The sequence below is a fragment of the Canis lupus genome, chromosome 12, assembly GCF_048164855.1.
Source record: "Canis lupus baileyi chromosome 12, mCanLup2.hap1, whole genome shotgun sequence".
NCBI lineage: Eukaryota > Metazoa > Chordata > Mammalia > Carnivora > Canidae > Canis > Canis lupus.
Genome location: NC_132849.1, coordinates 10,966,105 through 10,988,888, shown reverse-complemented (window position 1 = coordinate 10,988,888; position 22,784 = coordinate 10,966,105). Strand labels below are relative to the sequence as shown.

Below are 22,784 nucleotides of genomic sequence, written 5' to 3'. Positions count from 1 at the left end.
CCAGATATATGTCTAAGTCAGCACTACTTCAGGATTTTATTTAAAGATTTTATTTATTTTTTTGAGAGGGAGAGAGAGCGAGAGCTCACGAATGCAGGAAAAGAGCTTGGGTAGGGGGGCAGGCGGTGCGGGCAGAGGGAGAAGCAGAGTCCTTGCTGAGCAGGGAGCCCAAGGATGCAGGCATTGATCCCAGGACCCTGGGATCATGACCTGAGTGGATGGCAGATGCTTAACCGCCTGAGCCACCCAGGCGCCCAGCACTACTCCAGGATTTAAATGACCTAAGAACTACCTAGCAATGTTTCTCAAACTTTCAAAATCTACAGTGCAATATGAACTATCAGTTTGGGGAGAAATGTAAAAGAAAGAGGAATCACTATTATTTAATAACAAAAAGGGTTTGTTTGCAAATTAACAACAGCATATCATATCAATAAGAGGGATGTAGTCATGACAATCTTTTCTCAAGGTATCTACAGGGAAGGACATCTTATTTGGACATTCAATTCTAAGGGTAAAGGTTAAATGAAAACCTATGCAAGGGCAAAATGCTAGAAAATCTCTTAAAATATTCCATATAATTCTATAGAGGATCTTATTCAGAAATTACTTCCTTCCAAGCATTTGACTCTTGGGACACAAGAAGCTTTTCAAGATTTCAACTTGCTTATTCACTCTGTACACAACACATTCTTTCTCTTGTTGGTTATGTGCATCATGCACATGCCAAGCCAATAAAAAGCACACTGCTTTTGGTTTTTTGTTCCCACACTATCTGCTAGCAGGCAAATTGCATTTCCAGAGTAAGCCTTGGAAATTCCACCTATTAAGTGGAATTAATAAAGAAATGTTTCCTCCAAGCATAATGATTATCAATGACTTTGCAGTTGGTTTTCAAGTCTTCTGGACAATTGTGTGCCTTACACGAAGGGTGCCACTTTGAGTGGCACCTCTATGAGTTTGGTCTTTTCTCTGCCTTTAGGGACCAAAACCATCAGTTATGAACTGGAATTCATTTTGTCCTTTGTCTGGAAGTATTTGTTTGTTTTACCCAAGAAGTCACACTGCTTTGTCTGAAAATTATATAACGAACTTAATCCCTCCATGTCATTATCTGAAAATTTTGAGGGTGGCTGGGTAGCTCAGTCCATTAAGTGTCTGACTCTTGATCTCAGTTCAGGTCTTGATCTCAGGGTTGTGAGTTCAAGCCCCATGCTGGGCTCCACGCTAGGCATGGAGCCTACTTTAAAAAAAAAAAAAAGAAAAGAAAAAGAAAAAACAAAAGAAAATTTTCAAAAAGGATGATACATGGGAGATTCAGGGAGAATGGCTCACTAATCAAATATAATTCAAGTTTTTTATATTCACTGTATTGACTAATTGCCTTTTTCTGTTTCAGTTGCTTATTCAGAAAAAAAAAAATGATTCACAGAATCACTCTGTCCCTGCCCAAGGAGATTCACAGTCTGTATTTGCCCTCAAATCCTGTTCACTACTTATAATCATGATATTATTCTGTATTTACTGCTTACTATTTTCATCTCTTCGTGTATATTTTCATGAACCACTTGAAAATTACTGATCCTTTTGTCTGTAAACTGGGAATATAATGTAAAAAAACAATCATAAAAATTGCGGATTACATAGGTACATGATAGTTAAACAAAATAAAAGGACCCCAGCCAAGACAGATTGTCACGCTATTCATGGAATAGCCTAGAGGAATGTACCAAATGCACATTCTTGTAGCACACGTGCAACCTTTAAGAACACGGTGATCATTAACATTATGAAGTAGTGTTGTGAGTAATTAAGAGCATAGGCTCTGGAGCCAGATGGCATGACTTCAAAACCAGGCTCTGCCCCTTACTAACTGTTGACCTGAGGCAATCAAACTAAACTCCCTGTGTCTTGGTTTCTCCTTCATAAAATAAAGATTATGACTAGTACCCAACGCATGCAGTTGTGTGAAGCTGTGTGAGGATGGAATTAATTAACAAATGTATTCGGACAATGCTTGACACAGAAAAGGCTAAGAAATGTTAGCTGTATATCTGTAATGCAGTGTCTGTGAAAACCATAACTCTATTTTGCATTTCAGATTTATGAAATGCATGTCAGCCACTACATCTCTGGTTTGAAACTCCCATACCAGAGTTTCAGGGGCCAGTCCCTGGGCCCCACTTGTATATAGTATCTCTGCATGACACGTTTCGTTATTTACTCACCAGGTGGGACACAAGTTGCTAAAATGAGCGAAGATATCTGTTTGGATAATGGATTGCTAATAATACATTGTATTTTCTGTGAGAGATCATTGTTCTTCTTAATAAGCACTTCAGATGGATCGGAAGTATTTATACACTGTGCTGAAGAGCAACTCCATGAGTACTTCGTATAGTTTGTATGTCTCTTATAAGATTCTGGGATCTTGCAGTGGACTATAATATCTTCAAGAGTTGACGTGCAATTTAGTGTTGGAATTGGAAGAGGATCTGGGGGGAAAAAAAAAGAAATGTAATATTCAGTACAGAAAAGAGTAATTTAGACTCATCATATACAAATGTATGAAGAGCTTCCAGTTTCCTTATGAGCTTGAAAAGACAAACAGACCACCTCCTTGAGCACCAAAGGGAGAGAATTCTCTTCTTCTGGCTCAGATTTACTTGCTCAAATTCAGAATACATACAGGCACCGAATCCCTTATCCTCAATTCCAAAAACCAAAAGATTTTACACAAGATAACAACAGAGTCACTTAGCTGCAAATCCTCATCTGAATTGACATGAGGATTTAATAGTTTGTATTTTTCTCACTTATTTCCTTTTTATTTCTCTTTTATTATTTTTCAAGTAAGCTCCACACCCACTGTGGGGCTTGAATTCATGGCCCTGAGATCAAGAGTCACGTGCCCTACTGGCCGAGCTGGCCAGGTGCCCCATATTTTTCTCACTTACTTCAAATATTCATTATCATGTTGTACTAAAAATATTCCTGTGCTTGAGTATGAGGTGGTCCTCAAAACTAAGTGGGGTGCTTCTTAACATACATAGGGGAGTTTATACTACCTCTCTAAAATCTAAAAACGTTTACCTCCAAAAGATATCTGACTAACTGTGCTCGCTTCGGCAGCACATATACTAAGATATCTGACTTACAGTGTTTGCAAAACATGTGGTGGAGCCGTACTCTGAGCAGGCTCTGCTAATCGGCGGAATAGGGGATGGTACCTGTCACACACCTGTCAGGCTAGAAGCCCCATGCCCAGCCTTTCTCTAGCAAATGCCCCCTACTGGCTACAGCAGCCTGAACCTGCATGGATGAGTTAAGAACCACAATGCTAGTTTATCCCATTAGACATTTGTTTATTTAATTCACATGCCTTCCTGCATCTCTACTTTGCCCCAACAACTAACCATGAGAAATTCGAGAAAACAAATACATGGGCTCTCCGGGAAATGGTCATGTGTGGCATTTGCATAAATAAAATTTCAACGCATTGTGAACATCTACTAAAAAAGCAAATTCAAGCAAATTCATGTTTATCAAGATGATGGAATACTTACTATGCTGCTATTTAAAATGATATTTTCTAAGGCAAAGGAATGCTTATGTTCTAATTATTAATCTAAAATAATCTAGGGCGCCTGGGTGACTCAGTGGGTTAGGTGTCTGCCTTCGGCTCAGGTCATGATCCGGGGGTCCCGGGATGGGGCCCCACATGGGGTTCCCTGCTCATTGGGGAGCCTACTTCCCCCTCTCCCTCTGCTGCTTCCCCGTTCATGCTCTCTCTCTCTTGCTCTCTCTTCAAATAAACAAATAAAATCTTTAAAAACATAAAACAATAAAATAATCTAATAATCTAGTTGAAAATATTCAACTCCTCTCCCCTCCCCCTGGCCCCCATCTTCTCTAGACTTCTTTCACACTTGGTTAAGTAACACACCCGGTTAGAGACCTAAGTTATCCATAACTTCCCTTTCTGCTTGGGACTTCTTGAGCTGTTAGGTCTACTCTAGCTCACATAACTTGTTACTTGCTGCCCGAAAGTAAGCAATGGAGAATTTCTCCAAGTTAAATTGTAAGCAATAGACCAGCAGTCTTCAAAAGAGTAAGGAGTTGTTCTCATTGAGTCAAAGTTAGAAAGCCTGAGCCCTCCTCCCTCGGCCTCCTCAGGCCGCCCTGCCAACCACACGCCCATAGCAGCCCCAGAAGCACTTCCTCACAGCCCTGTGTGTCTCGGTGCAGCTGAGAAACTGAAGGGATGGTTCCAGGTTCTGTATTTACTTATGCCTGTCACTGCACCCGAGCTGAGCAATTCTCAGAATCCTGCAACTGAGCTTTCTAGTTCCTTGGAAATGTTCCACAGAAGCATTTCTCAAATATTAATGGGCACGAGAAGCCACCAGGGCTCTGTATTAAAAATACAGATACTGAGAAGGTGCTCCTTGTGTTCTGTTACAGATTCTAGTTAATTGATCTGGTTCAGCCAATGTCTAGCATTTCATTAAACACTTTCTGAATAAGGACGCCTGGGTGGCTCAGTGGTTGAGCACCTGCCTTAGGCTCAGGTCGTCATCCTGGGTCCGGGGATCGAGTCCCACAGTGGGTTCCCTGCAAGGAGCCCCTATCTCCCTCTGCCTATGTCTCTGCCTCTCTCTCTGTGTCTCTCATGAATAAATAAGTTCTTTTAAAACACACACACACGCGCACACAAAACACTTTCTGAACTCAACAGAGGTGCCTCATGAAGCCCCTCAGACTGTGCATCTTTGGAGGGTAAAGACTAGATACTACTCCCCTCTTACACATAAGCCCTGACATGACACAAGGCACACAATTAGCTCCTCAATAAGGAGAACATATGTTGAACATATGGAGGGATGGATGGATAGATGGATAAATTCAGGGAGACAGTTTCCCAATTATTCTCTCTACTGTATAAAATGTAAATTCTTCAATCAGCAACTCTCCGAAAAGGAATGGTGTGGTGGCTGAGAGCCTGGATTCAAGAGCCTGACTGCTTGGGTTCACACCAGAGCTTTACCAGGAAGAGCCAGACGCCCTTGGGCAAGTTACTTAACCGGCCCTGTGGTTAGGTTTCCTTTCCTGTACAATTAAGAAACAAATAATGGGGATCCCTGGGTGTCACAGTGGTTTGGCACCTGCCTTTGGCCCAGGGCGCGATCCTGGAGACCCGGGATCGAGTCCCACGTCGGGCTTCCAGTGCATGGAGCCTGCTTCTCCCTCTGCCTGTGTCTCTGCCTCTCTCTCTCTCTCTCTCTCTCTCTGTGTGTGACTATCATAAATAAATAAAAAAATAAAAAAAAAAGAAACAAATAATGTCTTCCCTTCACAATGGAGATGAGGATGAAATGAGGGGAGATAGGTAGTAAGTGACACATGGATTAACATGCAGTGCCTGGCACAGGCACGTCAGCTGTAACAGAGCACATGGCGAGAAGGCAAGGCTCCCCCACGAGCGTTGTGATACAACCAGGAGTTGGCAGGTGTGAGCTTTTGCTTTGGCTGGCTGTGTCACTTGGCCTACAGCTCTTGTGGTAGCTGGAACACATTTGAGAAATCAGCCAGCCCAGGCCTCCTGTCCTACAGAGGGAGAAACCCACTGCTAAATCTGTGTCGTTTTCATCTGCAAAATGGAATATAATACTCTAAAATATTGTAAAGGTCTAGTGGCGTATGAAAATAATTTGAAAGGGCATAGGGGAAGAGCTAGCATGATTTTCTGTGTTGTTAGAGCTCACTTAACTATACAAATGCTCTTTCTGGTGGTTTCATTACCACAGTTGCTGGAAGAACTGATCCTGCTCATGGAAAAGCGTGCAAACCTTCTTGCAGCATCTGGGGCACAGCTTCTACAACTCCGGTCTTTCTGTCTATAATCCTTACATTCTCTCACTGCCCCTGGGACTTCCCACAGCTATCTCTAACAAATAGTTACCTCTGTACCTTAAGCAGCATCAAACTGGCTGGAAATGTACTTACTTCATCCTTAAGATAACTTAGCCAATTTATAATTAATGAACTCCGCTCACTACTACTCTTTAAGATTGAGAATTGCTTACACATATCTGATGATATTTGTTTACTTCTATTACCTTTAATATACAGTTATACCACTTCAGTTATACCACTTCCTAAAATAAAAGGAAGAACAGTTAATTCCACTTATATGAACATCACTATCTTCAAGGCAACTAATAAGAGAGAGAACTCATAAACGTCGACGGTGGAAATTTGAAGGGGATTTTGAGGGAAGAAGGAAACCAAATACCAAATTACACACAGAAGGAAGTAGATGGCCTGAATTTAGGAGGTGCCAGGAAAGCCCCCTGTCTAAAATATCCTTTCTGAAAATCTCCCATTAGCCCTGGTGTCTCCGGAAGATTACCAAGTCACTTAAGTATTAATACACCCTGAAGGAAGTAGGCCTTCCTCATTTAAAAAAAAAAAAAAAAAAAAAGTATGACCAATCGTTTGTCATTCAGGTGTGCAATCCTGAGTCACCTTATGTCTTTTTATAACCAAATCTAAATTTGCTTGACTCTTTCTTAGAAGTGTCTTCTCTTTCTTTCTTTTCCCAACATCTACTAGCAACACCTATCTCCCTAGAAGATTGTAGTAGCTTCCAACCTGGTGTCCCCTCTCTCTAATCCACCATAAATACCTACTATCTAATTAATCATCTGAAAATAGATTTCATCAGGTCACTTCTCTGTTCCAGGATTGGATACAGTGGCTCCCCACTGTTGGAGGCTAAAATCTCAAGCCAGGACTTGAGGTTCCACGTTTAATGCTGCCCAGATCACTGTCTCCTGATCAAACTCACCTCCCCTGGACTCTGCTGCTCTGCAGGTCTTTGCTAATTAGGGTCTCTAGGGGCTACTCAGTTGGTCTGACTCCTGAAATCAAGTACCTTAGTTGAGTTACCATGGAATTTAAAAAATCAAATTGTTTTTAAACATTTCATCAAATTTAAAAAGATAAATGTATTCAAAAGTTTGAACTCAGTTCTACAAACTCTATGCAAGGGCTCTTAAAATGCATTCCATTATAATCTAAATTTGAAATCAATCTTTTGAACTCAAAAGATTCAAGTTGCTGGCTCTATATATGGCCAGATCACCAACATGCATGTTTTAAAAACTCTGCTTCTTCAAAGGCATCCACTGATTCCTTTAATGGCATGCCTGTACACCTTAACACACCTCACTCTTCTAAATGGAGTTGATCATCTTCTGGACAAACCAGCCACCCAGGCTGAGCACCCCCATTTCTGTTGTCTGCACCTCTCACCTTGCAGTCACCTGGTCTGATTGCTTTCATTGCTATAATAAATATTTATAGAATAACTAGTACCTCTTGAAGTCCCTTGCTGAGCTCTGGAGCTATAATGATGAACAGAAGAGAAAGTATCTCTTCCTTCCAATGTCTCCAGCAGACCAGGCAGGTGACCTGGTGAATAATAGCTGTTCTACCAGTTTATCACCCCATCCCTTTCCACTGAGATGGCCTCAGACAAGACTTAAGAGCTCAGACATGAACTTTGACATTAGACTTTCTGCCTCTTCTCTGCCCCTGGAGACCATCTTACATACTTTGCTACCAGTTGGACCTTTCTAAAACACAAAGAGAAGGGAAGGCTAGAATGATAACTTCTTCTAGGAGAAAACAGTGAACCTAGGACCCCACAGAGGGGGGGAGATGGATACCAGTTCAGCTGTGAATGCTGAGGGGCAGCACAGAAAAGGCAACCAAAGTCAAGAGCAACACTAGGATGCCCAAGAACAGAAAGAAGAAGTCATGGATGCCAGATCTCATACAGCCTTGCAGGCCACTATAGGTCTTAGCTTTAACTCAGAGTGAGCTGGGGCCACTAGAAGATTCTGAGCAGACAAATGACATGCTCTGACTTCTGTTTTAAGATCACGCTGGCTCCTTGTGTTTAAAAATAAACTGTGGTCATAAGATATGTCAGTTAAACCATTATGCTGTATACCATAAACTTATATAGTGATATATGTCAATTACATCTCAATAAAACAGGGTAAAATTAATTAAATTTAAAAATAACACAAAATGTCTTCTGTAAGTGGACAATGGTGGAAGCTGAGTGACCAATTAGGGGGCTACTGCACTCCTCCAGATGAGGATGAAGGAGCCCTGGATCAGCACTGGAGGAAGTGGTGAGAGGTGGTCAGGTTCTATGAAACCAATAAAATTTCCTGGTGGAGAAAACATGGTGTTCAAGAGAAAGAGGAAGAGAAACATGGTGTCAAGGATGACATCAAGGTTTTAGCACAAGCAACTGAAAGGAAGGAGCTGCCATTAACCAAGGCAGGGGAAAGATTTGGGAAAGAACAGGCTTTAAGGGAAAGTTGATGAGCTCACTTTTGGCCATGTGATTGGAGAGGCCAATTAGATAAATATCCAAGTGGAGATAGAAACTAAGCAGTCAGAAACACGTAAGGAGCTCAGTGGGGCTCTAGGCAAGAGCTCTCCCATCTGTGCATTATCAGCATCAAAATGATATTTAAAGCCCTGACACCGGATGAGCTCACTCACCTGGGAGTGAATGCAAGCAGAGAAGGGTGGCTTAAGTCTTAAAGTCTCCAGTGTGAAGAGGTTGGCAGGATGAGGGAACCGCCAAGGAAGCTAAGTATTAACAGTTAGTGAGTTAAAAGAAAACCAGAATAGCGTGGTGTCCTGGATGCTGAGAGAAGGCCGTATTTCAAAGACGACGGAGCGGTCAGCTATGTCAGATGCTGCTGAGTGGCCAAGAAAGATGTGGGTAGAGCACGAATGGATCACTGGCTTCATGAATGAGGAGATCAAGAGTTTTTGGTACAGTAATGGAATAAAAGCCTGTTTGGAGTGGATTAAAAGTGAGTAAGAGAGAAGCAGTTATAAAGCAACCCTTCAAGGAGATTTTCTATAAACTCAACATGGCAAGTGGGTAACAGCTGGAAAAGAGGAGCAGGGCATGCTGGTAGGGACAGGCTGGCAGTTCATGGAGGACACTGCTACGGGAACAGTGCAAGTGAACGACTAGGGTGATGTCCCCAAGAGCCATGACAGGAGACAGGGCTCAGGGCACAGCTGAGGGCTTGGCCTGTGAGCATGGTACACAGTCTCAAGGGCAGGCAGGGAGGTAGGAAGGCAGAGGGTGGGCAGCCTGTGGAAATTCTCCCCTGAGGGCTTCTCTCTCTCAGTGAACAAGAAGCAAAGCCTCCAGTCGAGGAGTGGATCTGGAGAAGGGGGTGTTCAAGGCTTGAGGAGAGGAAATATCATTGCTAGGATGCTGGGGGACATGTTGGATTTGATTGAGGCAAGTAACCAGAAACTCAAGTGTGGGGCTCTGCAGGGTGATGAGTTTCTCCACAGCCATAGTGTGTGAGACTAGAATAGACAGCACACTGCACTGGACCCGGTGGGACAGGCCATCGGAGTGTGACCCACAGAAAAGGAATGAGGAAACTAAGCAGGTCTTGCAATGAGTAGGTCCCCTGAGTGAGCACACTCGGGCTGCCTAAGGAGGACAGGGGGCCATGTGAGGCGAAGGACTGGCAGAGCCAGCGGAGCAGGGGAAGAGAGCTTCAGAAAGGACTGGGACACCTGGCATGATACAGTGGAGGGCTTAGAATGAGTGGTAATGACAACTTCTAGGTTCTATCCATGGTGGGGGGAGGGGGAAGGGGGGATGGAGGACACGACCATCACAGGAGAGGGATCAGGGACTCAGAAGCCAGGACAGTAGAATTTAATACTTAAATATCATAATCACTAAGAATTATGACAGTAGGAACATCAGAAACTGCGAAAGTGAGCCAGGCAACCGAATGATCCAGAAATGTTGGTATGTACCCATGAGCCTATAAATGACAACAACAAGAAGAATGATCTGGAAACATCCATGAGTAGCATGGAGGAACGTGGACGCTATCTCCAATTCCCATATATAGTGACATAGGAGAAAAAACAAATCCACTCCCTGGGGTGTGAAGCAGGTGGAAGCAGGAACTCTAATTTCTAGAGCATCACCTCTCCATGGAGCTCAATGAGTTCTGAGTTCATGGCTACCACTACATCCCTTTCCGGAATATTCCTAGTAAGATAAGTGTTGCTGCTGGCAGCAGCTCTGCCCAGCTGGGGCTGCTCCCTCTACCTTAGTCACATCCTCTCCCACTCGGAGGATGACCAGGGGAATGACACTGGGGATGACACAATGACACTTCTCTGTGTGCCAAACAGAGAAGAACACCCTGACAGCCTACGAGATCAAATTTTCTCATTTCTCATAAACCATTAAATAGTGTTAGTCTCTTTAAAGAGTTGGAAAGGCATCGTCATAAACAAATAAATTTATGGAATACTCACCAAGTACAAGTAGAGTGAACTTGATGTCATCTGCAGTGCCTAAAAACTCAACTTCATACTCATCTTCATCTGATGATGTTAGATTGAAGATGGTAAGGTCACCTGATATGGTGTTCAGGTGAACTCTACCTACAAAAGGTGGGAAAGCTCTGCTGCCATGGTATTCTTCCCATTCAATGACTTTATCCATATTTTTTTTCCACAGGATCTCTGGGAAATATATAGAGCTTGATGCATAGAAAGTTACGTTCCCGTTCACAGCTCCGAACACTGGCCGGGGATTAGAGCTGATGGAGTCTAGGAGGGAAAAAGAAATTGGTTAGGGAAAACAACACCACTTTATTGAAGACAGAAACCTATCCTCCAAGATGCTCTTTGTGTGTGGGGGGGTAAATTTATCAGTAAAAATGACTCATCACCTATACTTTTGGCTGCCAAGAGAAAACACAGCAAGTAGAATGTGTGTGACAACTGGGGAGTATACTTTCTCATGGGGGCACTGGGGTCCACATAAGCAAGACATTGATTCAGCTTTGATGGAGCACCGAGTCCCTGCTAGGTACTGAGGGCAGCACTGCCAACGTGACAGCCAACCAGACAGGTGTCACTCCAGGCCCTCAAGAGGTCCTGCTGAGTGGGGAAGACAAAGCAGGCCTGGGGAGCCACCCCATCCAGCGCCTTCCCCAGGAAGTCATGCTGATGCTCCCAAAGAGGCATCCATCCCCAAAGGGCAGGAGGGGCCAGCTGAGGGCTGTGGGGTGGGGTGGAGGGGAGGTAATTGTAGTGATAGAGGAAGCAGCGCCTCCAAAAAAAAGCCAAAAAGAAGCTGGTGTGTTTGCGGAAATAAAAGCAGCTCCCAATGGCTAGACAACAGAGCAAGTGGGTCACAGGTAGGGGATGAGCCTGGAGGGGGGAGGCGGGGCCAGGTCACAGTGTATGCGAGAGGGGGCATGGGGGTGTCAGGAAAGACATTGCTGAAGGTTTGGAATGGATCCTAATGACAAGGGAAAGCCACAAGGCTGGCATGATGTAATTTAAGTTTCGGCAGGGCTGGCAGTGGTTGCTGGGGACAGGCATGCGGGCAGGGAAACCAGAATCGAAGTCAGTGCCAGAGCAACGAGAGGGTGGCAGACTGGAGGGGCCAGGCCAGGGTGTGGGTGGACAGGGTTCACAGGAGGGCAGACTCCAGAGCAGCTTGGGAGGGAAAGCCAGGGGGGTTTAGTGACTGTGGGGAGGGGTGAGGAGGAGGAGGAGGAGGTAATCGTGCTGGTCAGGCATCTTTCTTGGCTGACTGCAGGGACTACTAGATCAGAAACAAGAACTGGGGAGCAAGCCAGGGGGGCAAGATACAGACTGAGGGTATGAGACTAGGTTTGGTGGCATGGGGAGTGTGGGGGAGCTGGCTCCAATTGTCCCTCATGAGCCAACTATTGGTGTCTCTGCCTCATTCAGCCAAGCCTGGCTGATAGCCTGAAATCCACATGGTGGGAGTATTTACAGCAAAGGAACTAATGCTTCAAGCTCAGACTCCTCCCCACTCTGCACCAATCTACTTGTTAAATATTTCCTACCACCACTAGATTGGGATATTCTCGATACCCCAGAATGGGTTTACATGCATCTGGTTCCAGACTTGACTTTCTTGCTACAAGAGAAGAGCAGCCGTTAAGGGAAAGACATTAAAGATAAATTAAAACTTGATTGACATTTTTGCCTAGTAGCAATCAGGGTAATTGAAAGAGCGTAGGAAAAAAAATTAAGACTATTAAATAGACCAATTGTAGGCCACAGTGTTCAGTAATTTCAAACAAGAAGTAAACGTCTCCTATTTGTCTGTTGCGAGGATTTTTAGAACCCATCTCCACCAATGAAGGGAGTCTGCCCGCAGTAATACACCAGCAGCCCTCGTTGCTTTTTAATGCTCAGCACACACATGGCAGTAGTGGCACCAACTGCACAGATGAGCAAAACAGGCTTCGAAGTCACTTGGCAAGGTGATGGCAGCAGAGGGACCAGAACACAGATTTCCTGACTCTCCGTTCAGCCCTGCTTTCACAGCAGCCCGGTCCCGTTACTCATTCTGGAAATACTCACTGGGTAGCTCTACTATGTGGCAGCTTCCCCCACCCCAGAATGAGACAGATGCAGTCCCTGCCCTCTCTCAGAGCTTACGGTTTGGTAGGGACGTCTGACTTGATCCAAATAATTAGACAAACACTGTGGTCAGGGCCAGCAAGTAGAAGCATAGGGTGTCAGTAAGAGCATCCACTGGGGGAGCCCATGAGGGGTGAGGGAAGGGTTGGGAAGGATGAGGAGCAGTGAGCCCCACCAAGTGGACAGGGGCAGCTCCTTGCTTAGGGACAACAGCTCCTGAGGCAGGAAGGCAATGCCACAAGACAAGAGGTGCCAGCGGGCAACATGCAAGGGCAGGGGCCAGGCCTTGCAAGGCCTCAGACAAAATTCTGCCCTTTATGTTAAGAAGAGAATGCTACCAAAGAGTTTTAGACAGGATGGTGACAAAATAAGATGAATTCTTTCTTTTAAAAATGTGTTTAAAAACAAAATATACATAGACACACAGATATAATGTTATACAGATGCAGAATGGTAATATATGCATTTAGCACAGTCTTCTCTGGCCTGTGCGTGTGTGCGCGCGCGCGCAAGCCTTGGATGCCTTACCCCCAAACCCTATAAGCATCCTCAGTCTGGTAATCTACATTAACGATTCAGAATATACACTTTGCTTTTTTCCTCCCTGCTCATATCATCAACTAGAGACAAAGATGTATCATGTATAATGCACATATATACATACACATACATATATATACACATTCATACATATATATCTCCTTACATATAATATGGAACTTGTCATGGTTTAACAAAATGGTCTTATGCATATTTCTCTGCACCTTTGCCTTTCCCATCAAGAATACCTCTTAAGGGAGGCTTGGGTGGCTCAGCGGTTGAGCATCTGCCTTTGGCTCAGGGTGTGATCCCAGATTCCCGGATCGAGTCCCACATCAGGCTCCCTGCAAGAAGCCTGCTTCTCCCTCTGCCTATGTCTCTGCCTCTCTTTCTGTGTCTCTCATGAATAAATAAATAAAATCTTGAAGAAAAAAGAATACCTCATAAAAGTCACACCAAATCCACTGGCGTGGCAAGACTTTATTCTTTTTAATGGCTACATATTATTCCAGGGTACGAATGAACCATAATTAATTAGCCATCCACTACTGCTGAACACCCCTTTGGTCCCTAGTTTCTCGTATTGCAAAAACTGTTATAACTACTTCTGTGTATAGGTTCTTGTGCATTTTTGCTTTCAGATCTGTGGGACAATATCCCAGGAGTGGTGCTGAATTAAAGGGCAAATAGATCCTTTATTTTAATAGAAGCTGCCACACTGCTTGCATTTGCAATTTACACTTCCATCCTAACTTAACACCCGAGTTACCTTTCCCTTACACTCTGCAAGCATCCAGTGATTTTGTTTTCACATTTAATTATCAGACATAAAGTGACATCTTATTGTTGTCTGAATTTACACTTCCCTGACCTCTAGAAATTTAAGCATCTTCTCTGCTTGTTGGTAATCTGGATTTCCTTTTTTGAGAGTTGTCCTTTTGTATCCTTTGCCTTTTTTTCCCATTTTTCCCTTTTTTTCCCTTTCCCTTTTTTTCCCAATATCCATTGCCAATCCCATTGGGTTGCTTATCTTTTTCTCATTAAAGTTTACGAGATCCTTGTATATTATAGAAGTTTCTGTTATCTGGATTATGATTTTTCCTCAAGGTGGGTGGTGGTGGTGTTCCCTAAGACAGGGACATGGAGGAGGGCCAGGCTGGGGCTAGAAGATCATATTTTTCAATTTTGGAGACTGTGAGTGGCACAGGTCTGGGGCTCACAGGAGAGGATACAGATTTGGGGATCATCACATTCATAGTGGCTACTATCTATCATTCCCTTCCCACAGTAAAGTCTTTTCCATTGCACTTCTAAGACTAGCTGCAAAGTAAGTTACTGATAAAATAATTGCCAGTGAATAAGAAGAATAGGGAAGAAGGAGGAGTAAGTTGTTTCTCAAAGGTCACACACCATGAATGAATGAATGAATGAATGAATGAATGAACGAATGAATTTGCACACAAACAGCAGCAAAGGAAAGGAATCAACAATGAGCCTGTTGCTTTGCTGATAACGGAGTGGACAGAAGAGGATGCCAACTTCCCATGCCAGGAAGACAGAATGGTAAGTGCCCAGACTCTCTGGCAGATGGGCCTGCAGAACTCTCAAAACCCTCCTACACTAGGCTCCCTCAGCTGTAAATGTAAATCATAACACCCACCACAAACGATTGTTTTGAGGTTTGAATAAGATTGAGGGTCTTTACACAGTGGTTGAAATGAAGTTGGCTTTCAATAGGGCTTTCCCTCTTTTTCTTTGAGGAAGTCAGGCCACATCAAAGCCTGCCTTGTACAGGATTCTGGCTGTGTGACAACTGAGCACGGTGTGAGCTTTCACCATTCAAAAACAGGTACAGGGAGAGAGAAAAAAAGGTAATAGCAGTTGCCTAAACAGACATTCCATGCTATTCAGCATTTTGTTTTGTTTTGTTTTGAAGAATATTGAGTGATCCTTTAAAGATATGAGGGTACCGAACACCAATAGAGGGATCATATATCTAAAAAGAACTCCACCTCCAAATATTTTGTTGCAGCGTCCTTACAAAACATCATCACCACACCCAATTTTGATAATTCTTATGTGGTTGAAGTCAGAACCGGAACCCAAATATTTTGCAGTGAAGTGTCCTGATTTTTTATTTAGAAAATATGGTCACCATAACTACTGAGTTAAAGAGGAGGGATTCCCCACTCCCAGCCACAAATTCCTCTGCGTGTTTTCCCTTGGGTCCTGGGATTGAGACTGGCTGATATTCTTAGTAATGGAACACCTGTATAGTACTTACTATCTGTGAGGCACTGTTGGAAGAGTTCTATAAATATGTACCCAGTGAATCCTCTTAAAAGCCACACAAAGTAGATGTGACTTTTGAACCTCTTTTGCAGATGAGGAAACTGAGGCACACAATGATTGAGTGACTTGCTCAGGAAGTGGTAAAACTGGATTTGCACCTAGACGGCCTGACTCCGGAATGCTTGTAAACACTGTTTCTTATTTGGCCTGCTCTGTGGCATAAGGCTATCAAAAATGTGACATGATACAGGATTTCTACGAATGCAGTCTCTAGAATGTATTGGGACTGCTCTTCTGTGAGACTCAAGAGCGTCTTGGACACCTGCAGGTGAGGCACCAAGCTTGGCAGTCCCCAAATCACTGAATGTCAGGGCCTGAGGAGTCCTGAGAGAATGAGAGTCTGTGGCCCCCATGGGCCCCCGGCTTCATAAACATGAGGAAATTGAAGTTTATTTAGAATGAGCAAGACAGTGATAAACCCAAATCCCCAAGAGTGGCAACCTGAGTTTTGTGATGGGGGTGTTGCAGCTTGCAAGTGACTTCAGGTATGACGAAGGGACACGGGACAGGGCTTCATAATTGGAGACCACGAGAAACTAAGTTGAAGGGAAGGCCTAACAGTGTACACTCCTCACAGGTAATGGCAGGTACCATGAGAGATGTGACATAGGGACAAGAGGGACTTGAACACTCAGCGAGGAGTGGTGAAGATATTCAACGGGCACTGAAAAATTAAGTGGCCTGGGACATCTCCCCACCCCCGTGCAGGTGAACCGGTACCCTTCCCCTGGTGCCTGCCATCAGCACCAGAGCCAGACTGGAGGATCTGCAGGATCCCCTTCCCATCTCTACCCCACCGCTATTCTTTTCAAGAAGCTCCCTTCTGCCTCCTGTTCCCCCTCAGGCTTCACTAGGCTTCCTCTACTTCTGCACCCGGTAAGCTGGTAAGCTCGTACCCCTACAGGATGTCAGCTCCTGATCAATGATCAAAGGTCATGCCCCTAGTTAGGCTTGAGGAGATGCCATTTGTTTACTGGTGCCATTTGTTAGAAGTGAACAATATGATTTTAGAGTATTTTTCTCTCGCTAAAATATCTTTTAAGGATCGCCTGCTGATATTAGCAGTTAAGAAAAAAATTCATTTCATGAAAAAAAATCCCCTACAAGTTTCAGTACCCGAATATATAAATCTTGGTATTTCCTCCTTCCCCACATTCAACATGATAACGTTATTTCAGTTAGAGACGCATTCAAGCGTGAAGACAGCAGGGTCTAGGGGCATTCTGAGCCCAAGTGAGCAGATGAGTCTATTCTCTGGGCAGGGGTGGGTTGTGACCACAGCCTTTCTCCTCAGCATTATGGCACACTCTCAGCTGACATCTACCTGGAGTATGAAAGTGGTGGCATTTTGAGAGACAAAGTCTCCCTCTACACACAAATAAACATGTTTACAATACAGAGGAGTGGCCACTCTCCTAAAAAGTCTGATATCAAATCATCTGTCAGGGCTAGAGATACTCTCAAATTGGTCAGATCCCATGCCCCAGTTTTGGGGTTGGAAATCCGTTCACCTGGTATGTAGATCATAAAGAAGAAATGGTGTCTTTTTACTCAAGGAAGTACAATACTAGCTCTTTCTTCATAAACCCACTCCAAATGAGCTTTGGGCCAAAAAAAAAAAAAAAAAAGTGAGGGTGTGAGCTTGAGGATAGAGTTAAGAACATTCCAAAGCATGGGAGCCACCAGGTTACAGATGAGGAAACCAGGGCTCAGAGAGGTTCAGAAGCTGACTGTGGTCACTCAGCAGGTCCAGGACGGAGCTGGTATCCGGACACAGGCAGCCTGCTCCAGAGCCTGCACTGTGAGCCACCAAGTGAGAGGCTTCTTTTGTCGATTCCACCCTTGTCCAGACCTAGGCAAGGATCCATGCTGTCAGGACTGCTAAAGACACGAATCTACTGCTCTCAGCTACCCCACCACTGCTTCCCTGTCTCCTTGATTTCAGCCTGAAATGGCAGCCACCTGAATCTCAGCAGGTGCTAAGCCCCAGGCCCCCCTGGTCCAGAAACTGCCTCGCGTGTGCTCTAAGTTGTCAAGCTACTCCTTGCCTCCTGGACTGAGCTCATCTGGAATGGAGATGTTGGAACCAACTAAATCAAATTCCTTTTGAGCTTTTCTATCTTCCGTCATGCTGAAGTATTCCCCATTTTTACTCCCTGTGCTTACAGTCCTTTTCCTTTCCCTCTCAATCTGCACAGTGGGCCGCAGCAACGTACCACCAGCCACGCTTGACTCACGAGCGCCTGCAATGTGGTCTGTTCAAATGATATGGGTTGTGAGTATAAATACCCACCAGGCGCTGGAGATTTAATATGAAAAAAGGGAATGTGAAATCCCTCATTAATTTTTTCTATATCAACTACATGCTGAAAATGAAAATATTGTGGCTATATTAGGTTAAATAAAATAGATGATCAAAATCAGTTTTGTCAGTTTCGTGTTATATTTCTAATTGTTAGCACTATGCCAGCCTATCCTTTCAAGATACCCACCTACCATCCTGCTCAAAAGGCACGTTTGTGAACTCATTAGGCTCAAAAGCCACATGTTCTTGTTGGAGGATATATCTGAGAGGAATAAAGTCTTTACTAGAGCTATTTAAGACTCTGAGTCTTTTCAAATCTGTTCTCGGAAGCCTGATTCAAGGTATTTCTATACACAATTGATCATTCCATGAAGAATTTCTTTATAATTCCTACTATTTCCAGGTTATTCGGTTCATAGTTGAGAAACTAATTTATGATGACACAGCCTTATTAGTTTCTTATTTTCTGGATGTGTATATAAAATGGCATTTTTTTTCCCCTAGTTTTTAACTGTTACAGGGGAAAAATGTTCAAGAAACTACACGGCAGTGAGCTTGGTGGAAACTCAGACACTAATCACAACAGACATTTTAGGGAACATTATGAAAAGGAAGTGAAATCCACTAGGACCCAAAATGGGTCTTGAGAACAAGCCTATCAAAATAATTTGGTTCCCTCAGATCTATACATGGTCAAGGTCACAAAAGACAGACCTATGAACTAGGGGTTCCCAGTTGGAGGCAGAGAGCAGACATGAACTTATCTCAGGGATTCTGGGCAAGAGTTCTCCTTACTTCCACTGGTTTTCATTGGAGCCCCAGAGTCCTTAGGCTAAGAGCTCACCAGACAGCCAGCAGCAGCTAAGAAGGAAAAGAAAGACCAAAGGGCACACTGGCAAGAAGATTTTTAAAAAGAAAAAAAAAATTAAAAAGGTCAAAAGAGAAGATTTTGTGCCTATAAAGTAACTGGGAGACATTGTCTTTTGATGCTGGTGGATGGGCGATGGGAAAGTTATCTCCAAGGAACTGCTAAGATGGTTTCTAGCACTTTTCTGGGGACACTCTCAGTATCTTAGCTCTTTGACCCCAACTATTCTGAACAAATAGAAAAGGTAGTATCCTGGTTTCACTTTCAGTTCTGAGACAGGTTTGATTTGTCACTACAGAGTCTAAGAGGCTGTATCCCCATGTAAAAGCTTCAAAAAGCCTTCTGCACTCAAGAAGAAATGTGAAAGGAAATCAAAAGAGAAAATTCCTGCAAGCAAACACTCCTGCCTCACATATGCAAGCAGACTTTCTTTCCGTTTTTGTTGTTGTTGTTGTTGTTTTAAGATTTTATTTATTTATTCATGAGAGACACAGAGAGAGGCAGAGAGACACAGGCAGAGGGAGAAACAGGCTCCATGCGGCGGAGCCCAGGACCCCGGGATCATGACCTGAGCTCAACCACTGAACCACCCAGGTGCCCCCATAAACCCTGGTATTTTAAACATTTATTTTTATTTTTATTTATTTATGATAGTCACAGAGAGAGAGAGAGAGAGGCAGAGACATAGGCAGAGGGAGAAGCAGGCTCCATGCACCGAGAGCCCGATGTGGGATTCGATCCCGGGTCTCCAGGATTGCGCCCTGGGCCAAAGGCAGGCGCTAAACCGCTGCGCCACCCAGGGATCCCAGCCCTGGTATTTTAAAAATACATTCTTGTGACAATTGGGGAAATCCATGCAAGGGTAGAACTTAGGTGATATGATGAGATTGCTGTTAATTTTCATAAATATTATCATGTTATTGGGATTATGTAAAAATACTAGAAAGTGAAATGTGGGTATATAAAGTATAACTATAACAAAACATTCCTAAATATATAAATAAATCCCCATCCTGAATTCTACAGCCCTAAGAAGATTTCCCCAACCTCCTGTAGATGATAATATTGAAAACAATCAAAAAAAAAAAAAAAGAAAAAAAAAAGAAAACAATCTTATGTGATTGGGAACTATGCTGTCCTATATAAGTTCACATGTCTTAGCAAAATTACTCCAGACAATGCATACATGTCACATACAAGAGATCACCTATGGGGGCGCCTGGCTGGCTCAGTCAGAAGAGTGACATGATCTCAGGGTTGTGAGCTTGAGCCCTATGTTGAGTGTAGAGATTACTAAAAAAAAAAAAGAAAAGTAAACTTAGAGAGAAGGAGAGAGATCACCTATGGCTCTTCAACTCTTCATAAAGTTTGCTTATCTAAACCTGGGTTGGATGGATTTTGAGTCAGATGGACGTGACCTCTGTCACGCTTTCATTTCTTTCCTGTATGAACTTGGACAAGGTACTTACCCTACCTAACCTTTGCTCTCCTCTTTAATAGTTTCTATGTAGGGACAACTGGGTGGCTCAGTGGTTAAGAGTCTGCCTTCAGCCCAGGGCGTGATCCTGGAGTCCTGGGATTGGGTCCCAGGATCGGGTCCCACATTGGGCTCCCTGCATGGAGCCTGCTTCTCTCTCTGCCTATGTCTCTGCCTTTCTCTCTGTGTCTCTCATGAATAAATAAATAAAATCTTTTAAAAACATAGTCTCTACAAAAAAAAAAAAAAAAAAAAACAAAACTGGTGTGACAATTAAATGAAAACAAAAATACTAAGCATGGAACCTGGAATGGAGCATATACTCAATTCATGACAGCGATTATAATAATGGATCTAGTTTTCTCACAGGACTACAGAACACTATTCTGACTTAGATTACCTACTTCCTAAATAAAAACATGGAGTCTTTGAGTCTCGGTTGTAGCAAAAAACATGAACAAATCTCACATCATAATGTGAGAGAACCTAATAACTTAAAATGGAGAAAAGCTTGACAAACACCGTATCACCTAATGTCCAGATTTAACACTCTGTCTTGTTAACAACAACAAAAACAAAACCAATAAGACAAATCAATGAAAGGAACTTTTTAAGAAGGAGTTTATGGCTTTGCCTCTGCATACAAGGAAAGAAAATCTAGCTGGGGAGATAGCTGACAAGATAAAGGAACTATAAAAAGCAGTAGCAGAATAAGATAGGCTCTGCTAAACAGAGCTAACACAACAGGTCTCACTCAGCTTTGCCATCTGCCTGGCACTGCTTTGCTCTCTCCACGTGGTGTCCCGATGATGCACAGCAGGCTGGCTCTACCTTCCAAACATACCCACTACCTCTCATTCTGTCCCGCTCTCTTTTGTAGTCATTTCTTACCTGCGTTGTTCCTACGGCCTCCCCACTTGGTCTCCCTGCTCCTCCTTTCCCCTCTCTACAGACTGTTCTCCACGAAGCTGCCAGAATAATTCATTTACACACTCCAGTCATTGTAATTTCACTCCTGTTCAAAATCCTCCAAAATGTCCCATTTTGCTAGGAGTAAAAAAGTCGCAGTCTTTAAAAGGGCCCACCAAACTTTATCTCTAGGACCTAGCCCTGTGTTTACAACTTCATTTCCTACTACTTTCTGGTACCATGGTCTCCTTGAAGTTCTTTAAATGCCCGAAGCCTGTCTCAGGGTTTTTGCTGCTAGCTTCTCTGCCAGGAGTACTACGGCCCCAGACAGTTGCCTGGTCCAGGAGACCCTCTCCTGACTACACGGTATAGGACACTAACCACTAGAGAGTAGGGTGGCTTAATGAAATATCATGGAGTAGTACGTAGCTATAAAAAAAAGGAATGAGGATGATCTCTGAACTGATATGGAATGGTTATCCAGACATATGGTTAAGACACAAAAACAAGGTTCAAAAGAGTACATAGAGTATGTTACTATTGTTGCATATCTGTTTGTATCTACAAAAAGAAACAAGAAACAAATAGTACCTGTTAGGACAGAGGGAGAGGGTAGGAATAGGATTTCTCTGAGTATATCTTTTTATGTGGTTTGATTGGAACCATATTAATATTTTATATATTTAAAAATTAAATCAAGGGAAGAAACCCTAAAATTGAATAGAAACAAATTAATGTCACTATATTTTGAATTGATAGCCTAACCATCCAGAAGGAAAAAAAATAATCCAAGTAACTTTAAAAGACAGTATTCTGTACATATTCAGTGGGATATATGGAAGAATAAAAAGAACTGAAAAGAAACTTTGAACTTTACATGGTAAATTTTGTGCTTGGTAGTGGTCCTGGTACAGCAATTATGAAACTATTTTGTGTTTTAATGTATATTAGGAAAATACACTGATTCTACAAGGAACAGAGTTCTCACTGTGGCAAAGAGATATAGAAACAGGGAATGAAGGAAGAGAAAGATGAACCACATGTTTAGATTAGTTTTAGCGGTAACGGGGTAGACTTGTGACTTCGTGAAAACTCTTTCCTAGCTATAAGAACTGATAGCCTAGAAACCATGACTCCTGTAGCTCTGAGCACTAGCACCCAGATACTGATTTCTAAAGCCCATCTCCCACTAAAAGGAACAAGGGAATCTAATGATTACAGGCTGAGACAGAAAAGGTACAAAATAAGTCCAGAACGTCTTTCTGTGCCAAAAAGTAGGACATTCTCAAATAGATGGAGACATGGCAAAGAACACTGAAGCACAGAGGGGTCCCCGTTTGCCCAAGTCTGGATCACCCACCACACATTAAAATAGATGACAAAAATATCATCTTCAGAAATATCATGGCTCCATACTTATATTAAAAAAAGGAAATTAAAAGGGGGTGCAAAAGCTCTTCATTACTGAAGAATGTCCACAGTGTAGAAAGAAAACTAGGGATAGGAAACTGCCAAATAAAAATATTTTATTTAACTTAAATTTCACTTATTTATTCATGAAAGACACAGAGAGAGGCAGAGACATAGGCAGAGGGAGAAGCAGGCTCCCTGCAGTGAGCCCATTGTGGGACTAAATCCCAGGACCCTGGGAGCATGACCTGAGCCGAAGACAGATGCTCAACTGCTGAGCCACCCAGGTGCCCACCATCTACAAATATTTTAATGGACTTGGGTAGCACCAGTGGATGCTAAAACACCAGGTGAGAGATTGTCACGGCACA

The 22,784-nt window shown here is 43.2% G+C and overlaps 1 protein-coding gene across 1 annotated transcript in view; it reads right to left on the bottom strand.

The window, feature by feature from the left end:
• Positions 1-22,784, bottom strand: part of CD58 (CD58 molecule) — a 41,369-nt gene that overhangs the window by 15,774 nt on the left and 2,811 nt on the right. Inside the window, exons 2-3 of the mRNA XM_072769638.1 lie at positions 10,399-10,695; positions 2,229-2,495 (exon numbers count right to left, since the gene is read on the bottom strand). Of these exons, the coding sequence (XP_072625739.1) occupies positions 2,229-2,495; positions 10,399-10,695 (564 nt within the window). The remainder of the gene's footprint in view (positions 1-2,228; positions 2,496-10,398; positions 10,696-22,784) is intronic.